The 18,704-nt window shown below is 46.4% G+C and overlaps 1 protein-coding gene across 1 annotated transcript in view; it reads right to left on the bottom strand.

The window, feature by feature from the left end:
• The window catches only part of TSNAXIP1 (translin associated factor X interacting protein 1), a 265,687-nt gene that overhangs the window by 122,978 nt on the left and 124,005 nt on the right, over positions 1–18,704 (bottom strand). The window contains exon 10 of the mRNA XM_029608818.1: positions 17,013–17,140. Coding sequence (XP_029464678.1) covers positions 17,013–17,140 — 128 coding nt within the window. The remainder of the gene's footprint in view (positions 1–17,012; positions 17,141–18,704) is intronic.

Here is an 18,704-nt window from a genome sequence, read left to right as displayed (position 1 = left end):
ATTCTGCAAAACCTCAGTTAGCGATTGAAAAAATTTGCCCTGATGAGTGTTCGGTGCATACACTGCCCCAATCTGTACTTATGGCCTCCAATATATTTTACCAAAATTAAATATCTCCCATCTTTTATCCCTTATATATTTTACCTCATCAAATATGAAATCCTTTTGAAAAAGAATGCCTACACCCATATATTTTGATTCTTTATGGGCCACAGCCCAATATTGCAATGGGTACTGAGGGGACCTCATCAAACCCACATGTCTGTTAGTTAGGTGGGATTCTTGAACCATGGCTATGGCTACTTGCATCTGTGTCAGCTCATTATAAAACAGTTTACGCTTTCTAATGGTATTTAAACCTTTAACATTTAGTGAAAGCACTTTAAAGTCCGCCGTTATAAATAGTTAACCATTAGTAAATATAGTAAATTAGGAACCACGCAATGAGCTAATAAAATATGTTTCACCCCAGAGATCAGAGGCCATGGAGATCTCCATATGGTTGCTACAGAGAGAATGTTTAGAGTAAGAGAAGAAGGAAGAATAAAAAGAAGTATCAGCCTTATTATCATGCTTCCTGTTAAAGAGCAAGAATCCCCCCCCCTTCTTTCCCCCTCACCCAAACCCTCCCCCACTTTACCCTTTGAGCAATTGTCCCCGAAAGGAGGATTGATAGGTATCATGAGAGGATAATCAACTGGGTATCATATCCTCCCCGCTTAGCAAACAAACATCCCCGCAATTGAAAATGTTAACTTGAAACAGAGTCAGTATTCTCAACTCTATCCGTTTTAAGGCAACCGCTGAAGTAAACTTAAGCAGCGTGCACGCCTTGGAAAAAATCTAACAATATCCAGCATCCAGTGAACATCTCAACCTGAATTACAGCTTTAAGCTCTCAGGTAGTGTCCTTGGAGGATGTTGGGCTCAGCGAGTTCCTTTTGAGCCTGCGTCCCCCTCTTTCCACCCTCTGTCATTGCGGTTTTTCTTGTCTTCGAGTGGCTGGAACCGGGGTAGAGTTCTGAATATCCTGAGCCGAGTATCCTGCATCCAGCAGTACTTTCACCGCATCTGTCAGAGTCTTTATGCGGTATGTTGTACCTTGTCTAACAAATTGTAGCCCGAAGGGATATAACCAACGATATTTCAAATTTTCCTGCCGTAGCAGGGCGGTGACAGCTCGCAGTTCTTGCCTTTTGCAGAGGGTAATTGCTGCCAGGTCCGAGAACACAGTAATAGCATGTCCCTTCCATTGAATGGAAGATTGTTGTCTTGTTAGTCGATAAATCTGCTCTTTATCCTGGTAACTGTGGAAACATACAATAATATCTCTAGCTTGGTTTGATGGTCGCTGGCCCAATGCCCTATGCGCTCTATTTTAACTGAGCACATATCCCCTGTCGCCGGGACCACAGCCTCTTGGAGTATAGTTTCACATATCTGTTGGATTACCTCTGTGCAGTTCTGGGTATCGGCTGATTCCAGTATCCCCCAGAAGCACAGGTTACTTCGGCGAGACCTATTCTCCATGTCTTCCAGCTTTAAAGAAAGATCTTCACATGTTTAACCTGTTATTTGTAAATTTCTCAACGTTTAGTTCTAATGTAAACTGATATGATGTTGCTATTAATATCGGTATAAAAAAAGCTTTAAATAAATAAATAAATGTTTGCTGAATGCCCTTCAGGTCTGTTTCCATTATTTTAATATCTTCAGCCTGCGCCTCCATCCGGGTTTTTGTTTCATCGAGCCTGTGCCCTATTTCTGCCATTACTTCTTTTACTTCACTAATGGCACTCATAATGTGTTAGGAATAGCAATCTGTTAGCTGTAGCAATCTGCTAGGAGTTAGCAATCTGCTGGTGTTTGAGGTAATTGTGGGTGGATCCTTGGGCCAGTGGCAGATGACCACGCCCCCGGGGGAAGATCCCGAGAGGGACCACCAGTTAGGCTCAGAGTATGGAGACAGACACACACTAGTTCTTTTATTAAACAATATGTTGAACCACCAGAGGTGGCAGTAGTGAGCTGGAAGTGCCCGGCAGGGCTGTAATCCCTCAGGTACTGGAACAGTGATCCTGGATAACTGAGCTGTAGAGAAACTGAATATAGTGAGTAGGTAGGGTACGCAGAGTTCAGGAACAGAACCTTGATGGTAACACTCACACAATAGTCTCTAGAAGTAGTCCAGGTGTTGGAAAGAGTTAGGCCCTCGAGGAGCGAGTACCTGGTTCCAAGGAAAGCTCTGAGAGAGAGATGGTAACTCACTGGTGTGGTAGGCAGCAAAGACTTCCAGGCAGAATAAGTATTCAGCAACCAGTCCGGGAACATGGGCCCTTGAGGAGCGAGTACTGGTTCCAGACTGTGACCTGAAAAACAAGAGAGAGCGAGGCCCCCGAAGAGCGGGTACCCCTGGTAAGTCCGAGGAGGCAGAGCAGCTTAGGTAGTGTAACCCCCAGCTAACTCAGTTAGTTAGTGATTTCTGTGACCTTATATATCCGGAACGGATGACGTCATCTCATGGGGACGCCCCTGAGGTTCGCGCCACTGCTGGTACATCAGTTGGGGCCACGTGCGCTTAAGCTCTTGTGAATCATGGCGGATTGCAGCGTCAAGCCGCTCTGGGGATGCCGGAGGGCATCAGCAGAAAGACGCCGTGGCAGCCAACCTTCCACTTTAGCAAGAGGGAGTCGTCGAGGAGGTAAGGAGGGCAGAGTGGAGACGACGGGCAGCAACGGTCGCAACATAATGTCTCTCCTGTGATTTTTAATAAAGCCGGAGTTCACAAAACCATTCTCTGAATTCAGATATCGTGGGAATAGTAGTGGCGGTCGGTAACTCGTCTCCTTCTAAGCCATGTTCATAGCTAAGGTTAGAATCTTCGGCCGTGTCCACCATTTTATCTTGTGGGGCCTTGCGGATCACCTCGTTTTTCTGATAAGAATACTTCTTAAAATCCAGCAATTTTCGTTTGGACGTCATCAGCGTCCTTGGTTCTAATATGCTCCACAAATTTCCAGCAAAAATCTAAGCGGAGCCGTACAATGTTAAGGGATGTTCGCTTGCCAGCGGGAGGAGCCCCTTTTCAGGCTTCCATCAACCCCGGTGATGTCACTTCCTCCCCTAGAATGTAATTTTATGTTGAGAGCATTCCAAGAGATGTCACCACTCCTCCAGGGTGAGTTTGATGGCTAGAAGTTCTCTGTCCTCAATAGTATAGTTTTTCTCAGCTGGAGAGAATTTTGAGAAAAGAAAGAACAAGGAAAAAGTTTTCCTTCTGTGCTGTATTGACTGAGGATAGCCCCAACACCAAGTGAAGAGGCATCTAACTCAAGCACAAAAGGGCGTGAGCATCTGGATATTGGAGACAGGGTCCTTGGATGAAGGCTTGCTTTAACTTCTAGAAAGCTTCAACTGCTTCCAGTGGCCAGGTTCTGGTATTTGTTCCCTTCTGGGTTAGGGTGTGAGTGGAGATGCTAACTAGGGATATCCGTGAATAAATTGTCAATAGTAATTGGCGAATCCAAGAAATCTTTGTAGTGCCCGCAGGCGAACTAGCAAGGGCCAATCCAGGATGGCCTTCTGTTTCACGGGGTCCATGCTGAGTCCAGTGCTGGAGATGATGTTTCCTAGGAAGGGCAGGCTCTCTTGCTTGAAGAGGCACTTTTCTAATTTGGCTTACAGGTGATTTTCGCGTAAACACTGAAGTACCTTTTTTTTATCAGAGATTTCTGAGCAGATAGAGTGGGAAAAGATGAGAATGTCATCAAGTATACCACCACAGAATAGTAAAGGAGGTCCCTGAGAATGTCATTCACCATTTTTTGGAAAGCCACCAGGGCATCGCACAGATCAAAAGGCATAACTAAATATTCATAATGTTCGTCTCTTGTAGTAAAAGCAGTCTTCCATTCATCTCCGTGCTTGATTTGGATGAGACTGTATGCGCCCTGAAGGTCCAGCTTAGTGAAGACTCAAGCTCCCTGTAGTCTATCAAACAACTCGGATATCAATGGCAAGGGGTAGCGATCCTTCTTGGTGATGGCATTCAAGCCTTGCAGAGATGCAGGTTTCTGTCCTTTTTTGCTACTAAAAGGAAACCTGTTCTAGCAGGTGAGGATGATGGGTATATAAAGCCTCTGGACAGATTTTCTTGGATGTAGCCACTCATAGCCTTGGTTGCATGTCCCGAGATCAGATACACCCTGCCTCATGGAGGATCCTTGCCTGGGAGGAATTTGATTCCAGAGACATTGGAGCAGTGAGGAGGCAATATCTCAACCTTTTGTTTGCAAAACACGTAAAAAAAATTCCGCATATTGGAGTGGTAGCCCCGTCTGGGCAGCTGCAATGGTGATGGGAGCTACAGGAGTGACATGAGACAGAGAGGTGGAGCAGGATGGCTCCCAGTGGGTCAGTTCGTGTGTGGACCAATTGATAATAAGTTGCTGTGTTTGTAACCAAGGGAGACACAGGACAATTGGATTGACCGCTCAGGGTAGAATATCGAGAGTGATCAGCTCAGAGTGAAGTAGACTGGAGGGTGGCCAATGTAACCCCAATGTTTAAAAAAGGCTCCAGGGGTGATTTGGGTAACTATAGACCAGTGAGCCTGATTTCAGTGCCGGGAAAAATAGTGGAAATTATTCTCAAGATCAAAATCGTAGAGCATATAGAAAGACATGTTTTTATAGGAGGCGATGTCCTTTCGTGGAGTACAAACTGGTTAAAAGACAGGAAACAGAGAGTAGGATTAAATGGTCAATTTTCTCAGTGGAAAAGGGTAAACAGTGGAGTGCTTCAGGGATCTGTACTTGGACCGGTGCTTTTCAATATGTATATAAATGATCTGGAAAGGAATACGATGAGTGAGGTTATAAAATTTGCGGATGATACAAAATTATTCAGAGTAGTTAAATCACAAGTGGATTGTGATACATTACAGGAGGACCTTGCAAGACTGGAAGATTGGGCATCCAAATAGCAGTTGAAATTCAGTGTGGGCAAATGCATATAGGGAAAAATAACCCTTGCTGTAGTTGCACAATATTAGGTTCCATGTTAGGAGCTACCACCCAGGAAAAAGATCTAGGCATTATAGTGGATAATACTTTAAAATCGTTGGCTCAGTGAGCTGCAGCTTTCAAAAAAGTAAACAGAATGTTAGGAATTATTAGGAAGGGAATGGTTAATAAAACGGAAAATGTCATATTGCCTCTATAATCGCTCCATGGTGAGACCGCATCTTGAATTCTGTGTACAATTCTGGTTGCCGCATCTCAAAAAGATATAATTGTGATGGAGAAGGTATAGAGAAGGGCAACCAAAATGATAAAGGGGATGGAACAGCTCCCCTATGTGTGGGAATTATAAGCTTTGCCAGCAAGCCATTTCATCAGGGTTTAAACACTTAACTTCCCTTCTCCCTGACCTTTGCCTGAATAAAAGCATCACTTGTGCTTAAGTCTCTGCCTGGGAAAGGATACCTGACTATCATGTATTTCTCTGGCTTGTGCTTAGCCCTGAATTCCTGGGGGAGGGGCTGGGTGTTCCCTAGTCAGAGGCAGGACAAAGTCAGGAGGTATAGATTTCAGCAGCCAATGAGATGATCCGTGCACACCCCCTGAGCCAAAGCCAATAGTGTAGGGACTTGTCTGTTGCTATGGGGAAAGTAGCCAATCATGTAATGACACATCATCTGCCTTTGTATGAATGTACAATAAAAGAGAGCGCTGCATTGTGCTCAAGCCTTTTGACCTGCCTGCCATGAAAGCTGCCTGAAGTGTCTTCTTTGCCTCCATATTCAACACCTATGAGGAAAGGCTGAAGAGGTTAGGGCTGTTCAGCTTGGAGAAGAGATGGCTGAGGGAGGATATGATAGAGGTTTTTAAGATCATGAGAGGTCTTGAACAAGTAGATGTGAATCGGTTACTTACACTTTTGAATAATAGTGTTGTGTTTGTGGCATTGTGGACCCTTGGTCACTGTGGAGATGACTCCGCCCACAGGGAGGGGCCCCATGGGGAACCACAGTGATAGGCTGAACTCAAATAGAAGACTCAGTATGGATGGAGGGCTTTATTGTACTGCTGTAGATTGAAGATGTAGAGAGGAAGATAAGGCACTGAGATCCACGAGGTGCCAATACGTTCAACAGGCTCGGATGTATAATCTCACCCAGATGTTCACGATAGGCGGGAGCCCTCAGTGCGGGTAACGCCGCGGCTGGTGGGTGGACCTGGAGCACTGGATCGTAGAGGTACTCACAGGAATATAGGTGTCTTCCTGATGATGAAATGGTGGGACCGAAGGTCCGTGGTGCAGGATACATAGGCTGGTAGGCCCTTTAGGAGCGAGTACTTGATAGTCCGATATCTTGAAATGGAGAAGAGAGAGAAAGACCCTGAGAAGCAGTTGTCTTAATTAGTAGAGGCCCCGAAGGGTAGATGGAAGCGAGAGACCCCCGAGGAGTGGGTGTCTAGAGCTTCTAAAGGAGCGAGGCCCTTGGAGTGAAAGCGGCGTCTAAGCAGGCAGCTTAGAGCAGTCAGAGTAGCTAAATCGAAGTCCTTGCTAACTCAAAGGTGATAGCGAAGCGGAGGCTTGATATACCCAGCGGTATTGACATCATGCGGTGGGGCCGCCCCCAAGGTTCCCGCCATGACGTGTATTTGAGCGTAGGAGATGTGCGCGCTCGTGCCGTAGGAGGCCATGGGATTGAGCATAGCAGACTGGAACGCCCATGCTAGGTTGGAGATGCCAAGACCCTCGGCACCGGAGACAGCCATCTTGCCCAAGGAGAGAGAAAGAGGAAGAAAAGAGGTAAGGCAGAGCGGTCGCAGCCGCCACACTGCTCTGAGCCGCCACACTGCCGCAACCAACGACCGCCCTTGAGCAGCGCATCACTTACGGCCAGGCAAGATACTATAAAAGAATGCGCCAGCCTAGTTGCGCTCCCTTTTACCTGCCCAACCCGGCGATTGGCTCCCTTGCCTCCTCTCGACATGGTCTGTGTTTTGGCCTATCGGGGCCCGAGCCCAGGAGCTGCCCCACGCACTGTTCATCTGCTCTGAGCCGCCACACTCCACAACCAACGACCACCCTTGAGCAGCGCACCACTTCTGGCCAGGCAAGATAATATAAAAGAACGCGCTGCCCCTGGCGCCGCGTGCCAAAGGAGAGCGACTAAGGGGCAGGCCCCTTAGTGTGCCCCTTTTGTCCCATTTGTGCTTCGCCACTATACCCTCTCCCACTCCCCCCCAGTCCGAGCACAATAGAAATCCTTTACCCTCTTAGAACAAACTTCCTAAAGCTTCAAGCCCTCTCTTTCACCGCGTCCTCTCCTGCACCTCACGCCTCCTCCACACACTCTCCCAAAGTCTGCAAACCGCTCCCTCCTAACCCTTCCAAAATGGCTACCTTCCCGATCCGCAAACTTAGATACAACTACCACAGACACACAGCACCTTGCCACCCGCACTCACACAGTCAACACAGCTCACTCCTTCCAATCATGTTCACCCCACTCATGCAATTCCTAGTCATCTCAACCCTTGCCATGCTCTTAACTCGCAATCCCTAACCAAAAAAACCCTCATTCTAAATGACCTGCTCCTTGATGAAAAACCTGATATCTGCGCCATAACAGAGACATGGTTAAAGGACACTGACACTGTCCTTCTCAATCAACTTCCCACCATAGAATATGACATCTACTCTATCCCTAGACCTAAAAAAAGAGGTGGGGGACTCCTTCTAGCTGCAAAAAAATATCTTAGGCTAAAACAACTTCCAGTCAATCTCCCACCCAAATACGAAGTGGGTCTCTTCAAATCCCCACTCCTCCAAATATGTTTAATATATACCCCCCCTGGCATCTTCGACTCTGACATTTCCCCTATCATAGAATGCATCACAGCAAACATTTCCAGAGACATACCCGCCATCGTTCTTGGTGATTTCAACCTCCACATCGACTCACTTCCCCTCACTCACAGCTGCGAGGCGCTCCTTTCATCTCTCAACGCGATGGACCTCCATCAAATCATAACCAACCCCACTCACAAAGCAGGCCACTCCCTCGACCTTATTTTCATGAACTCCCTTCTCCTCCCTAACCCAACCACCTACACCCCCGTATCCTGGTCCGACCACTTTCTTATTAAGACATCCTGTACAATAAAGAACATCCCTAAACAATCTAACCCAAAAACAACGATACAATTCAGGAAATCTTGTCCCAGGGATGACCTCATAGACACCCTTACTGACAACCTCAAAAAACTAGACCTCTCAGACTCGCAAACCGCCATCACCTCATGGAACCACATCACCAAAGACACAGCCAACAAACTTTGCCCACTGATAACAAAAGAGATTCAGACTCCCACTAAAACAAAACAACCATGGTACACACCCGAACTAAAACTCCAAAAACACAAACTCAGAACTCAAGAAAAACTATGGCGCAAAGATCCCTCAGCCACGCAATTCGCCAAATACAAAACCCTACTGCATGACTACAGATCCAGCACTCTCAAAACAAAACGAGACAACTATGCCACCAGAATTCACAATTTTCAATTCAATCCGAGATCCCTTTTCTCACTCATCTCTAACCTAACCAGGACTTCTCCCAAGACGACACACTGCGAAGACGCCAAAACCAAATGTGATGAGCTCGCCCAATTTTTCTACAATAAAATAACCTTACTTTCCTCCTGCTTTCCCATCTTACCTGCACCAACCAAATTTATCCCAAAAAGCTCTGACACTAAAATGGCACTTTCAAATTCACATCCGCCTCTGAAATTTCTTCAATACTTAAGAAAATGCGACCCGCCACCCACCCCTCTGACATGATCCCCACCAAAGTTCTCCTAACTATTCCAGACAGCATCTCCCAACCCCTAGCTGACATTATCAACACTTCCATGTCCATTGGAGATGTTCCCAACCAGCTCAAATTAGCTATAGTAAAACCTATCCTAAAGAAACCGAAACTTGACCCAGCTGACTTATCCAACTACCGTCCCCATCTCCAACCTTCCCTTCCTTGCTAAAGTTCTTGAAAAAACTGTCAACACACAACTATCGAACTACCTAGATCAGCACCAGATCCTTTATCCATCACAACACGGCTTTCGAAAACACTTCAGTGCCGAAACACTTTTGATCTCCCTCGCTGCCTACGTCATTAGAGGTCTAGACAAAGGTCACACCTACATTCTAGCCCTATTGGACATCTCTGCAGCCTTCGACACTATTAATCACTCTATACTGCTCGAAAGTAGAGATGTGAATCGTGTGATCGATCGTCTTAACGATCGATTTCGGCTGGGAGGGGGAGGGAATCGGATCATCGCAGTTTGGGTTTTTTAAATATCGTGTAAATCGTGTAAATCGAAAACCGGCACACTAAAACATCCCTAAAACCCACCCCGACCCTTTAAAATAAATCCCCCACCCTCCTGAACCCCCCCAAAATGCCTTAAATTACCTGGGGTCCAGTGGGAGGGGGGGGGAGGGCGTGTTGCCGAATGGCCGGCGCCATTTTGCACAAAATGGCGCCGGCCATTCGGCAACACGATTCGACTGCAGGAGGTCGTTCCGGACCCCCGCTGGACTTTTGGCAAGTCTTGTGGGGGTCAGGAGGCCCCCCCAAGCTGGCCAAAAGTCCCTGGAGGTCCAGCGGGGGTCCGGGAGCGATCTACCGCGAATCGTTTTCCGTACGGAAAAACGATTCGACTGCAGGAAGTCGTTCCGGACCCCCGCTGGACTTTTGGCAAGTCTTGTGGGGGTCAGGAGGCCCCCCCAAGCTGGCCAAAAGTCCCTGGGGGTCCAGCGGGGGTCCGGGAGCGATCTCCTACGCTCCTGACGTCGGGGGACAAAAAAAACAAAATGGCGCCGGCCTGTCATATGACAGGTCAAAGGTAGCGCCGGCGCCATTTTGTTTCTACAACGCACGGAGGTCCGAGGTCCGAGAGTAAAAGATCACACCGGGACCTTTCCTCTGGACCCCAGGTAATATAAGGCATTTTGGGGGGGTTCGGGAGGGTGGGGGATTTATTTTAAAGGGTCGGGGTGGGTTTTAGGGTTGTTTTAGTGTGCCGGTTTTCCCGCCCTCCCCCTTCCCCTCCCCCTGATTTACGATTTTTGGACGATAAATCGGGGGAATTGTTATTGTATCGCGGCTCTAACGATTTTTGACGATTTAAAATATATCGGACGATATTTTAAATCGTCAAAAAAACGATTCACATCCCTACTCGAAAGGCTATCTGACATTGGCATCTCCGGGATCCCCCTCTGCTGGTTCAAATCATACATCAGTGACAGATACTTCAAGGTAAAAATTGAAAACCACGAATCCAAACCCATCAATATTACAAGGGGCATACCCCAAGGCTCCTCCCTATCCTCCACACTCTTTAACCTATACCTCCTTCCCCTCTGCCACCTACTCTCAAATCTTGGTCTCCCTCACTTTATCTACGCCGATGATGTGCAAATTCTCATACCTATCACTGACACCATTTCCAGCGCCCTAAAAAAATGGGAAAGTGCCCTCTCCTCCATCAACAGCCTACTCACCCAACTCAACTTAGCCCTAAATGCTAACAAAACCGAACTTATGATCATCGCATCCCAACACATCAACCCATTACCTATCTCCGCCAACTCTCCCCATGCCCCCCCCAGACTTCTCGCAAAACGTAAGAGACCTAGGTGTAACCCTTGACTCCCAATTCAGCCTCCAGAAATTTATCTCCTCCACCATCAAGGATTGTTACCATAAACTACATACCCTCAAAAAACTCAAGCCTATCCTGCACGCTAGCGACTTTAGAACAGTACTACAAGCCCTCATCTTATCTAAGATAGACTACTCAAATGCACTACTCCTAGGTCTACCTAAGAACACCACAGCCCCATTGCAGCTGCTACAAAACGCAGCTGCGCAAATATTAACAGGTACTCGCAGAAAAGAACACATTATACTCATTCTCAAACAACTCCATTGGCTCCCCATCACCTCTAGAATACAATTTAAGGCTCTTCCCCTCATACACAAAGCCATCCACTATCCAGACATGCTCTGGTTCACAGACACTCTACACATTCGTTCCACCTCCAGACCTACCAGAACGCCATATATAGCAACTATACACACGCCCTCTCCCAAACTCTTTCAACTAACAGCCACCAAACAACTCGCCCTATCACTAGCTGGACCTTCTCTATGGAACACAATGCCTACCCAGCTACGCCTCGAGACCTGCCCTAAGAAATTCAGACAGAAACTTAAGACTTGGCTGTTCACACACGCCTACGCATGATCCCTTCTAAGCCCACATCCTTGCCTTACACCCACGCCCTCCTCTCCCATCTCCTGCCCCCTCACCCTCCAGGTCCTCTACCCTCAGATTTTGTACTTAATGCCCCACTTCCCTCTCCCCTCTAGATCCCCCCTCTGCCCCCCTTACTCCGCCCTTTCCTCTCCTTCCTTCACCCCCATCCCCAATTCTTTCAATCTCAGCCTCATCACCCCCCCTCCGCTCCTCCTTGTACTCTGATTGTATATAATTTGTATATATGTTTCTAATTTTGTATCGCGTTTACTGAATGTACAGCAAAGCCCCTGTTTACCCTACTCCCCTTCCCTCCCCCTCCACCCAGTTCTATTATCAGTTACACTGTAAAGCCCTGTTGGCTGATTTCACGTTGTATGGAAACCGATGTGATATTTTCTTAACGAGTGTCGGTATATAAAAAACTTTAAATAAATAAATAAGTCCATCAACTGCTATTAATCAAGTTTACTTAGGAAATAGTCACTACTATTAATTGCATCAGTAGCATGGTATCTTCTTAGTATTTGGGTAATTGCCAGGTTCTTGTGGCCTGGTTTGGCCTCTGTTGAAAACAGGATGCTGGGCTTGATGGACCCTTGGTCTGACCCAGCATGGCAATTTCTTATGTTATTATGTCAGAGTGGAGGGTGAGCAGAATGGTCAATATGTGTTCCACCTCGGGAGGGGATCACCATAGACAGAGGAAACAATAAGCGGTTGTCCCAGAGCTCGAGTAGGTATATGATATTGTTTCATCAGACCTTGGTCTATGAAGTTTCCCCCAGCACTGGAGTCCAGGAAGGCCTGAGAGAAGAAATGGATCTTGGCGTGAGTGATTGCAACTGAGATCAGGAGTTGGGGAGTGGAGAAAGTCTGGCCTAGGGATTTCTCCCCAGATAACCCTAGGCATGGGAGTTTCCCAGTTTCTCTGGGCATTGGGCCACTAGGTGTCCATAAGTGGCACAATACATGCACAGGCCCTGTTGCCTGCGGTGTGCTTCCTCTTGGGCATTAGCCAGACATGACCGGCATGGATTCATTTTGGATTTTAGCCTCGGAGGACAGAGTCCCGGGTGGAAAGAGTGGTTGCTAGAAGCGGGGTGCCAACAGAAAAGTATGTCGAATATGGTGCTCACATGTCCTATCTTGGAGTCTGCGGTCTATACGCCCAGCCAGGGCAATGAAGTTGTCCAACGAGGTGGGGAGTTCCCAGGCTGCAAGCTCATCCTTAATGTGGCTAGACAGGCCTTGCAAGAAGATGCCCTTGAGTCTGTCTTTGCCCCAAGTCAGTTTAGAGTCGAGTGTCCTGAACTCAATGGCATATTCTGAGGGGGTCCGGGAGCACTGGGAGATCTATAGCATGTTGAAGGCTCGGGCGGTGTCCCTTCCTGGCTCATCAAAGATAAGATGGAAACGTAATAAAAGCTTATGTCACAAAAATTATACTGATGACAGATCATTCTCTTGTACTAAAACTGACAAGAGGCAAGAGCTTCAACAGGAAGACAGACATCTCCCATGTCTAAAGTATAGAATAAGGTGTATTCTATACTTTAGAGGTCTTTCTTTCACTCAGACTTTGACCTTAAGGGTCTTGCTGCCACTCTGCCTTAGTACCATACCCCAGACTCTACATCTTGGGATTTTCTTGCCACTGTGGAGGGCTTCTTTGCACCTGTCATGGTGCCTTGGTATGTTGATGCCATTCTTTGTGCTACTTTCTCTCTATATCAGTGCCTTGGGGTTTTTCCTGCCACCTTTTCTGTTTGTTCCCACTTTATAGTAACTTAGGATACTGATGCCACTCTTGGTGCTACTTTGCCTTTCACGCTGCCTGCAAGGGTTCATGAATATTGTTAGTGCCTTCTTTTGAAGCCCTGGGGTGTTATTCCCACTCTTGCTGCTTCATTGCTCCTCTGACAGTGGCTTGGAAAACTCCTCCACTGCTAGTATCCGTTTGCCCCTTTATGGTACCTCAGGCTATTCATGCCAATTTTGGTGCCATACTGATATAGCTTTGATGCGTTGACATACCTTCACCCTTCTGATGATGTCTACTCAGCATTTATTTTTAGAATTTATGAGAAAACCCCAGTTTTAGAGCCCAAAATAGGATGCACTGCTTCCCCTATAGACTTTAATGGTAAACGAATGAACAAATACAATTAATGAATTAATTTTATTCATTTTACACTAATGAACCAATGAATGAATCAAAATGAAAAATTTCCTTCTTCACACCCCTAATTTCTATTACCTCCACAAGGAGGATGTTCCCTGCATTCACTATCCTCTCTGTAAAGAAATATTTCCTTAATTACTCCTGAATCTATACCCATTACCCTCATCACATGACCACTAATTTTAGAACTTCCTTTATGTTGAAAAAGGCCTACCTCATGAAAACCTTATAGATATTTAAATGTTTCTATCGTATCTCTCCTAGTCCGCCTTTCCTCTAGGGTATACATGTTTAGATCTTTAAGTCTGTCACCATATGCTTTAGAATGAAGACCACTAAACATTTTAGTAGCCATCCTCTGGACAGATTACAACTCATTATTACACCATGAAATTGAACTGATCAGACTTGTAAAAACTATTCAAGGTTGCTGACATGCTGAAATGCTAGAATCTATGCTAAAAATCAAAAAGTATGTCAAAGTTCAACAGGAAGTTTCGTTCCTGCCTTCTGGGCTCAATTTACAAGAATCTCAGCCCATTAACATACATGAGATAAAATTATAATGCCAACCAATTAGGTAAATTTTATGCAAGCAAACTCATTGATGTGTAAATTGGAGGTATGACCTATTTAATCTATTTTGACAATGATCTCTGAGGGGTCGATGTAATAAGGTGCACCCAGCCTAGCGCACATGTTTATACACAGTTGGATGAATGTTTTGGACGTGCTGGAATAGTACACAATGCAATAAGGACATTAGCACGTCCAAAACGTGCACCCAAATGCATAGCCGATAACTCTTATCACATGTAAATTTCATGTAGATGAGGCTATTAGCTATTACCCCCTGATGCAGAAAATTGCCAGGCACCCAATGCATACTTTTTAAAGTGGCAAATTTAAATCCAGCCCCAGAGCTGGTGTGCCACTTGCAGTCCCTCAGTATTTCTCTGTCTCCAGCAAATGGAGGAGGTGCAAAACTTGCTGTTCTGTATCTGAGTTAAAAAAAAAAAACAGTTTAGAAGTAAGAAGAGGATTTTAAGAGCAGTAAGAGAAGGAGATTATTTTCCCAGGTGGTTGCCAGGTTCTGGTGGGACCATCCCTCCTGTAGGGGTGTGCATTCGGATTGACCGCATTAGTAAAACGCAACTCATATTTTTTTTTTACTTAAAAAATTGATTCGACATAAACGATCGGATTTCCCACATATCGAACATAGATATGTTCGATATGTGGGAAATCGCGATTGTTGAGCCAAAATAAAAATATAAACCCCCTCACCCTCCTTAATCCCCCCCCCCCGACTTACCACAACTCCCTGGTGATGGAGCGAGGAGTGAGGACGCCATTTCTGCAATCCTTGGCGAGAAGCATGTGACGTCGGCGGCACGTCGAGTGACGCCGGCGTCACGTGATTCCCGGCTCATTCGCGCCGGATGGCTCGTTCGCGCCGGACGGCTCGTTCGGCCCAAAAAGAACTTTTGGCCAGCTTGGGGGGGTCAGGAGGCCCCCCCAAGCTGGCCAAAAGTTCTTTTTGGGCCGAACGAGCCGTCCGGCGCGAACAAGCCGGGAATCACGTGGCGCCGCGTCACTCAGACGCGACGTCACGTGATTCCCGGCAAGTTCGCGCCGGACGGCTCGTTCGGCCCAAAAAGAACTTTTGGCCAGCTTGGGGGGGTCAGGAGGCCCCCCCAAGCTGGCCAAAAGTTCTTTTTGGGCCGAACGAGCCGGGAATCACGTGGCGCCGCGTCACTCAGACGCGACGTCACGTGATTCCCGGCAAGTTCGCGCCGGACGGCTCGTTCGGCCCAAAAAGAACTTTTGGCCAGCTTGGGGGGGTCAGGAGGCCCCCCCAAGCTGGCCAAAAGTTCTTTTTGGGCCGAACGAGCCGTCCGGCGCGAACGAGCCGGGAATCACGTGACGCCGCGTCACTCGACGTGCCACCGACGTCACATGCTTCTCGCCAAGGATTGCAGAAATGACGTCCTCACTCCTCGCTCCATCACCAGGGAGTTGTGGTAAGTCTGGGGGGGGGGATTAAGGAGGGTGAGGGGGTTTAAATTTTTTTTTTGCACATATGTACATATACCCAACTCATTGGATTTTTTTTATGTCCATATTGGCCGCAAGTGGGACCCCCTTTCGGACATAAAAAATATGAACATAAAATTTTGCTCTGCACATCCCTACCCTCCTGGTTGTAGGACAGGACGAGCAGGGGTTGGGGACCCTAATTTTCTCCCTGAATCACACCGGATGTGAAAGCTGGTGGGTCCAGTTCCCTCACCTACAGGAGGATTGAAGGAAGCCTCTGCCAACCTTCATTCAGGAAAGTGTTCTACTTGTTTTCTGTCGTAAAGTTAAAAAAAAAAAAAGAGAGAGAGAGAAAAAAACTGAGTATGACAGGGGCTTCTTTTTCATTCGACTGTCCCTGTCAGTGGTGGAAGAGGAGGTAAGCTGTTTAGGGGACTCCTTTCTTTACCTGCTATTAAGTTCACTTAGAGAATAGCCACTGCCATTAGCAATGGTTACATGGAATAGACTTAGTTTTTGTGTACTTGTCAGGTTCTTATGACCTGGATTGGCCACTGTTGGAAACAGGATGCTGGGCTTGATGGACCCTTGGTCTGACCCAGCATGGCATTTTCTTATGTTCTTATGTTCTTAAGTCAATCCGTGAGGCAAGGGCGCATAAGAAATTTTAAAAATACTGTTCTCTGTGGTTCTTCCCACTTCAGTATTATTGCGACACTTAAATCTACTGCTTGGTGCTTAAAAATAAAGTTATAATGTAATAGCTTAATGTAAAAAAAATATTCTGGGCACATACTTTATATATATATGCACAATAACAAAAGGCGAAATTGGCCTGAAGCAGGATAAAACGGACACACGCCCAATGCATTCGAGAGCTAGGCAAGCACAATTTTTGCATAGTGCATCCTTTGTAACGCAGTATCTCATTTTAATACTGCATCGGGTGCCTAGGGGATGTGGTTGTGCGCTTGTTAGGAAAACAGGCAATTAATACAAGCGCCTGTTTTAATGCATGTCTTATTGCATCAGTCCTTGAGACTGCTAATTAATTGCTGTGCTGGTAATGCTGCATCTCCTAGGATATCCCATACTTTATCTAAATAAAGATCTGTCTTTTAGCTGCCAGTATTGTTTATTTTGATAGCCCACAGAGTGTTCTCCATGAACAGCAGCACAGTCAGTTGCACATAATCTACCTCCCCTTTTGGAGTTGGCTTTTAATTTAAGTTCTTACATAGGAGTTAGAGGGCCCCAGGCAGTGGTAACAAGGTAGGAAGTCCCATGCATATTAAGAAAACCATTCTAGGCTTATCTATAGCTTTTGAAGAAATGCTTCATGTCAGTGCTATTGGATAATGTACCCACTTGTATAATTGATTATGCTACTGGTCACAGAAAACACCTGTTATAAGCAACTTTGAAATACTTGCACTTACCATTCCATCAAAGAAATCCTTCATCAGAATACTCCCTGCTAGTTCTGTCAGAAGTACATCTACCAGCTGATTAGTAGTCTTCCCCTCTCTCACAGTAATCCAGTAGTCAAGACCTCCAGGAACCACATCTGCACAGGGAAATGTTCAATTATTAAACAGATTTCCAGTACACAAATATAATGAATATCGTGCGGCTGAAAGAACTGGAAAATTAAGCCCTGCATTTGTTCAAAATGCAGGTAGAGCAGAGCTTTCCAAACCTATTCTGGGGTCCCCACAGCTACTTGAGTTTTCTGGATATTCACGTGAATATGCATGTCTAGTTCCCAGTGCTATCCAACTTTAAATTTATTCCCCACTGGAAATTATCTCAATTGTAATTGTTTGATTCAAATTTGTTGTAATCCACTTTGAAGCCATTCCAAAGGAGAGACCTTTTACATGTTTTGAATGTGGTGAAGGTTTCAGTAGAACGAAAGAACTAATTCAATCTCAGAAAATCAACAATGTGAACAGATTTGTTGTTATGTTGGTGGACCCTTGGACTGAGGGGGAGTTGGCATTACCTGTGGAGAGGAGCCTCACCGGTCCCCACTGTCAGTAGGTGAAGCTGATGGAAAACAGAGGTCCAGCTGGAGCTTCACCACTACCAGCCCACATTCCCCTTAGGTTGAGCCCTGACTTGACAGACCATCATACCAACTCTGGGTGAGGATTCCCTCGGTGTACTCTGCGCTGCAGCCCACTACCGCATCATCGCTACAGGACCCTCGCTTGTGTTCCCCTACTTCGGGGCACTATCATACCAACTCTGGGTGAGGTTTCCCTCGGTGTACCCTGCGCTGCAGGCCACTACCGCTTCACCACTTCGGAGACACTTCCTCGGCACACCCCGCTCTGTGGGCCGCCACCAGATACTCACTTTGGAGGTATTCTCTCTGGGGTATACCCCCTGCTCAGAACTGTTTACTTGCGACACCTCCCTCTCTGAAGGCTGTGCCTTTCTACTTTTCTAATAAAGACTATTCCACACTCTGTCTGACGTCTGCTGAGGCCGCGCCTCCCAATGGTGAGGCTCACAGGGCTCCTCCATGTGGGTGGTGACACCTTTCACCTCGGCCCAGGGCCCACACACATACAAGTTATAACAGTATTCAGGAGGTGCATAGTGGTATGAATGATTGTGACTATATTCTTTGGAATTAGTAAGACTGAAGGCTGCCTTCTTTACTAATTTTCTGAGGGTCAGAAGATGAGGAACAAGTCTGATGTTAGGGGGGAGGGATTCCATAGGGTTGGGGCAGATTCTGTGAAAATTCCCTTTCTGGTGTTCATAAGAAACATGGTGATGGGATCACTAGGTTGACCTGGGACAGTGACCGGAGTGAGCATGAAGGTATAAGGGGCAAGGGAGTTACTGAGGTAGGTTAGAGTCAGGTTTTTGAGGGATTTGTAGATCAGGATCTTGAATTTGGTATGGTATAGTGTTGGTAGCCAATGCAAACTTTTCAAGACTGGTGTTATTCAGTCAAACTTATGTACCCTCATGTATTCTGTGACATTCAGTATGAGCTACAAGTGGTAGTCCAGGGTCTTGAGAACTTCTGTGTTCAGTGAATTGCAGTAATCCAGGTGAGAAATAACAGTGTCCTGAATAGCTATAATGAAACCAAGTTGTCAAGCAGTGGGTGG

Source organism: Rhinatrema bivittatum, chromosome 7 (genome assembly GCF_901001135.1).
Source record: "Rhinatrema bivittatum chromosome 7, aRhiBiv1.1, whole genome shotgun sequence".
Lineage (NCBI taxonomy): Eukaryota > Metazoa > Chordata > Amphibia > Gymnophiona > Rhinatrematidae > Rhinatrema > Rhinatrema bivittatum.
This window is presented reverse-complemented; position numbering and strand designations above follow the sequence as displayed.